This window comes from Azolla caroliniana, unplaced genomic scaffold (assembly GCF_043228905.1).
Source record: "Azolla caroliniana isolate FFs.n. ecotype wild unplaced genomic scaffold, voAzoCaro1.0.p SCAF_12, whole genome shotgun sequence".
NCBI lineage: Eukaryota > Viridiplantae > Streptophyta > Polypodiopsida > Salviniales > Salviniaceae > Azolla > Azolla caroliniana.
The window spans coordinates 10,578,159-10,583,965 of record NW_028230447.1 but is presented as its reverse complement, the minus strand read 5'-3'; the positions used below and the strand labels follow the sequence as shown (position 1 = coordinate 10,583,965).

At 35.5% G+C, this 5,807-nt stretch overlaps 1 protein-coding gene across 1 annotated transcript; it reads left to right on the top strand.

The window, feature by feature from the left end:
- Positions 1 to 665: 665 nt before the first annotated feature.
- LOC147857118 (C2H2 and C2HC zinc fingers superfamily protein) lies at positions 666 to 5,445 on the top strand. The gene is made up of 9 exons (XM_087328919.1): positions 666 to 805; positions 1,671 to 1,701; positions 1,877 to 1,959; positions 2,275 to 2,307; positions 2,412 to 2,490; positions 2,579 to 2,631; positions 2,757 to 2,811; positions 4,916 to 4,998; positions 5,131 to 5,445. The coding sequence occupies exons 1-9, from the start codon at positions 710 to 712 to the stop codon at positions 5,221 to 5,223; spliced, it is 606 nt and encodes a 201-aa protein (XP_087185045.1). The 5' UTR covers positions 666 to 709; the 3' UTR covers positions 5,224 to 5,445.
- The last annotated feature ends 362 nt before the right edge of the window (positions 5,446 to 5,807 follow it).

Below are 5,807 nucleotides of genomic sequence, written 5' to 3'. Positions count from 1 at the left end.
AAGTTCGAGCAGATGATGGCCAAAGCTCGTGGCGTATGCACCTTGATCTTTTGATCTACATGTGGTGCTTATGTCTAAAGGATGGACATTTACCATTTCTAGGTTTCTATTCATCTGGAATATTGTGCATTGTCGGGATTGGTTTCTCTCTCGCATTGAAATCTCCTACAAGGAAGACTTCTCCTTGGGAAGAATATCGTATCGGATTATGACATCCGATAAAGGTTCGTATGGAGAAGACCCATGTGGCACTCCGTCATCAACTGATCTCGCCTCTCCACCAGCCATATTATACCGGGATCCTTTTGGGAGGAAAGTAAGAAATGGTTAACGAACGCCTTTTAAGAGGACAAAAATGGCCTATAAGAAAGAAAATATGAGAGAGAGAAAATATGAGAGAGAGAGAGAGAGAGAGAGAGGAAAGAAAAGAATGGAAGTGAAGGAAGGAGAAAAAAGAGAGAAACAAAGGAACGAACGGAAGAAAAGAAAAGGAAGGTAGGAAGAAGAAAGAAGTGTGTAGAGTAGAGTAGAGTAGAGTAGAGTAGAGAGGATTTTGATTATATGTACTGCAGTGCAGTGCAGGCTCGTCCATCATTTAGGGTTTCCGTTTCCGTTTCCGTTTCCGTTTCCGTCGTCCTTCTGATCTGATCTGTTCTGTTCTGTTCATCTCTGTCTGTCTCCCCGTCCTTGTTCGTGTTTTTCCCGTCTGATGCATCGCCAGAACAGCACAGGTGTAGACAATACCTACAGGCGCAAATGGAACAAAGAGGAATTCATCGAAAAAGCACGCGAACGCGAAGATAAGGTGCTTCCTCCCTCCTCCCTCCTCCCTCCTCTATTCTTTCTTTGTCCACTCTTAAGAGAAAAAGAACTCATCACCCCCTAAGAATGTCTAAAATCCTCACCTTCATTTCTGTTCTTTTGTTCTTCATTACCCCTGAAACTCATAAATAAAACACTAAATATTTCTTGCACTGCGTTTACTACCCTAACATCTCATACATAGAACTCTTAAGGATTACTGCCTCAATTCTATCATTCTTTTTCAGTCCTAAAACTCGGAAAACATACATGCCGTAATTTCAGCCTTGCGCCAATTGTTGCTTTTCAGTAACCCTGACTCGGAAGCTATTGTCCATTAAAATTCAGCATCGAATATGTTGTTTCTGTATTTTGATATCATACTAAACACCAAGATCTCTTGTTTTTTTCACCGCACTAAACTTACAAATAAAACCTCAAAGATTTAGCTTCAATTTCCTTATTTCTGTTGTAAACCCTGAATTTCTGCTTCTACATGCTTTCTTTATACACAGCTCATTTTAAACCCTAAATATACTTATTGATGCTGTTGTTTAATCCACGAAACTCACAACAAGCCCAAAATTTAATAATAGAACTGCTGTTTGAGTACTGTAAACTCAAAAGCCGCAAAATAAGCTTTGAGTATTCTATTCTTCAGTGATATTAAGTCATAATGTGTCTTTTTCAGTGCTATTATAAACTCATTATAATCCCTAAAAACATGTTGATTCACTACTCTAAAGCTACATTTAGAGCCAAACCTGTTGTTTCATACTCCATTAAACTTGTAAATTTAACTTCTAAGTCTGTCTTTTTGATGATACACTCCATTAATCCTGATACATATGGTGTTTTTGTCTGCACAGGAAGGAGATGGAGACAAACATCGATCCAAGAGTAAAATACTCATCTTTATCTGATGTTCTTTTTGCAGTTTGTGTAATGGCTCAAATATTATGTTTTAGAAAATTTTAGATTTGTATGTGGGAAAATTGATGGAAAAATTGTTAAATCATTTTTTCTTTTAATTATTTCTCCTATTAAGATGGCTATACTGCCACTTCTTTGACAGGTAGAGGTCCTCCTGTTCAAAGGGAACCCTTAAAACATAGGGACTATGAAGTGGATCTGACATCCCGTTTAGGCAAAACACAAGTAAGTTCTGTTAATTTGACATATTTTTGTCGAGTACAGTCTCATTTCTAAAGCTAAATAGTCCAAAAAGCATTGAAGCAGGGCTACTTTAAATAGTATATATTTGGTGGGAACTAACAGTAGCATGCATTTTCCTAAGAAACTTCTTATTGATTTGTCTTCGTCGATGAATCATAAGGTTTTCTTTTTTGCATGCTTTGTACTTCCAGCCTTTTGTTTGAAGCCTAGATTTTCTTCATGATTTTATTTATATGCTAACCAATTTGTCTTATTTCCCATTTGTACTAATGCTGAAATTGCCCTCAATGATGACAGGTGGTCACACAAGTTGCACCATTAAATCAACAGGTTATTCCTGTTCTCTCTTATATACCAGCTACCTTTTGCTGTCATATTTTCTTTCTTCTATGATTGAGCTTTCTTTACTCTCAATAGTGTATTGTAATTTGCAGGCAGGATATTACTGCAGTGTTTGTGAATGTGTTGTAAAAGACTCGGCCAATTTTCTAGATCATATGAATGGCAAAAAGCGTGAGTTGCATTCACCTTTCTTTCCTATGAAGAGACCTTGGTTGCCATGATTGTGGTATATGATATGCATCAATATCTTGTTATGCAGATCAACGAGCACTTGGAATGTCTATGCGAGTTGAGAGAGCCACACTTAAACAAGTATGATAAGAGTAAATGCTTGATCTGACCTTTGCCTAGGGGTAAAAATGTTGGCTACTCATAAGCAGACAGTTTATGTTTTTTTCTCTCTTAGATATAGCTAAGATAATATTAATATTTTTCAGGTACAAGAGAGGTTTGATAGTCTCAAGAAGAGAAAAACAGAGTTTATTGACCAAGGTTGGTTTGCTTAACTGGTTAGGTAATATTATCATATTTGAGATATGTGTCTATTTGTATGCATAGTCTTGATTGTTTAGCAGAGTTTTGATGAAGGGTTACAAAATTCACTAGAATATGCAAATTTTAAAGCAGTATTTTCATTGGTAAGAGAAATTTTTATGCTGAATCTCATGTTTCACTTAGTGTTACTTAATTGAGCTCGATTAGTTCATGTAATTCTTTAAGTTACTAGCAATAAAGAGAACAAAACGTTTTCGAGTGTCTGCTGCAGCCATCTTGACAGTGCTTAGTTTTGAATGTGAGATTCATGTATAAATCATAAAAGGTATTATAACATTGGAGCACAAATAAAGATCATGATATACACAAACACACATAATCACGAAGAGATCACTGAGAAGCTCATTAAACCCAAGAAGACAAAAAGGCACACCTGAGAAGGTTATACGTTGTTGAGAATGCAAAATGTTGAGATCAAGCTCAACTCGCATTAGCATGTGCCTATGGACAAAAAAATGATGTGTGAAAATGTTTGTGATCACACTTCATTGTAATCCATGTGAACTATCTGGCTACTAGATTGTGACATCTAGTTAGTTGTCAAGTGTAAATGTGGTCAAAGAATATTAAATATTCTTATGACAGAATCGTACTTGAGTCCAGAAGTCTATGACTAGTCTCTATCAACCACATTTAATGTGGCAGTTCCTTGAGGACTTGTGTCTAAAACCCACTCAACACATTGTGTTCTGTTGATGAGTTTTAGTTGATTAATATAGTTTTGTCTTCAGGGCATAAGCTGTCACTCCCCCTACTGTGTGTTTTTCATTTCTGTTTGTTTTCTCTGACTCTTTCTTTTGCTCACACACTCCTCACACATGCTCTATGCTTCTGCACACGCTTGACTCACCATGTTAGCATTCTTTACAGAAAAATACAGGAAGCCAGAAAGCAAAACCTAAATCAGAAGATAATAATAGGTCTGACAAGCAAGCAAAATCATGTATGAATCGAACCCCCAATATCCTGGCAGTGCTGGACTGTTAACAAACCATGTGTCCCCTATTCAGAAATGCAGTGAATTCATAGGGTGCAGATGTGTTCTGAGACTTGAGAAAATCTTAGTTTGTTATATGATCATAATAATGCATTTAAAAAAAAAAAGAGAGTTCATAGAGCCTGCCTTTCAGAGTTACTGCTGATAAAGGATTAATTTTAATGATATCATGTTGTTGGGATGAGGAATTCATTAGAGTGGAAAGAAAGAGGGATAACTTCATAAAGGGCATAAATCGATACATTGAAGAAGAGAAAGAATAATAAAATCATGACAAGAGAGAGGGACCCTAACTTGGTTTTGTGGCTTTCCACATCTCAAAGTTATTTTCTAAAGTAGAAAATACTTTGATTAAGGTGAAATTCTGGGTCTTAAATATGAAGCTCAAGGTAATAAATGTTTCATATGGAACTTTGGATTCCATCTTGATATTTACACATATTTAATAGTTTACATCACATGGGCAATTTCTTGAGTTTTAGACTTAAATTGAATAACGTAAGGAATTTGGTAACATACCTTGTTGAGCAAAAGAAAAGAAGAAAGAAAAAGGGGAGGAGAGGTACAATACTGTCTCCCATTTTCTTTGTACAAAAGGATATTGAAGGTTCATTCAAATCTTCAAAAAGGATTCTCCCAGTTAGACACCCTGAAACATAGATTTGGAAATTGCATAGCAGTACTGTTTTTTTGTAAGTGAATAAAGTATTCCTGATTGAATGTCTGACCTACTAGTAACACTGTGATCTTTCTAAACATGGGTTCCAGGCTCAATTTCTTTCCTTCATGTCATGTTTTGGAGTTTTTATGTGCCTGGTTATCTACATGTTACCTACAAGATAACATGCTTTGCCTGGAAAAGATACGTGCCAGGTTATTTGCATGGTAGCTCACATTGTTCGAGAATGTTGTGTTTTTTATGTGCTGGGCTGTGTAAAAGTAACTCTTGAGAATGGATAAAGCAGTTTCAATTAGTAATATGCCACCTATTTCTCATATCTTCTTACATTTAATGTATTTTTTGTGTAAATCCTGATACTACAGATTACGACAATCGTATCTTGAAGCTACAAGAAGAGGAAGAGGAGAAGAAAAGGCAACGGAAAGAACGGAAAAAAGAAAAAAAGGTCAGGCTCTTTATATGAAAACATTAAAATAAAATATCTTACAATCATAGTCTTCAAAGTATTCTAAAACGCAGACTTAAACATTTTTCTTGTGGCGACATGGTGATTTTGATCTAAATGTGGAAAACATAGAAAGAGAAAGCTGTAGAAGATGTACCAGAGGATTCAGAAATGGCAGCATTAATGGGTTTCGGAGGATTTGGCACCACGAAGAAGCAAATGTAGTATGTGTTTTTGGTGTTTTTTTGGCCTTATATAGTATTGAAGATATGGGCGAATGACTTCAGAAATGGCAATGTTTATTGATTGATAAGACATTAGCATAATAGAAAAGTTATTCAGAAATGAGGAATGAATTTAACAAAATGTATATAATCAAATTCATTGGATTCTCTATGCATTTTTATTGTTTTGATATACAATTGAGAATGTAATGTGGTTCTGAGATTTTCTAATTTTCATTGGAGAAAGGTCGAAATGCTTTCTTTAGTAGTTGCCACATCTATGATACGTTTGATTTGGCATGAAGTTGAGTAACTATGAGTAATTTGCAATATTTCAGGATTGAGTAAAGTTGTTCCTTTGTGATAGTGACAGTTGACCCTTCATGAAATAAATGCTAAATCTATGCATTCAATTCAATTTCTTGGCCTTGTTACAAGCCTTTACATTCAATTGTTACTATGGTTGGTTTTTATTTGTTTACGAGCTTTGCCACTATTAATAGGCAGATTGATATAATCATAGATCGACATATTCGCATTCGTAGGGTCTGCCCCACGAATGCGAATATGAATACATTTAAATGT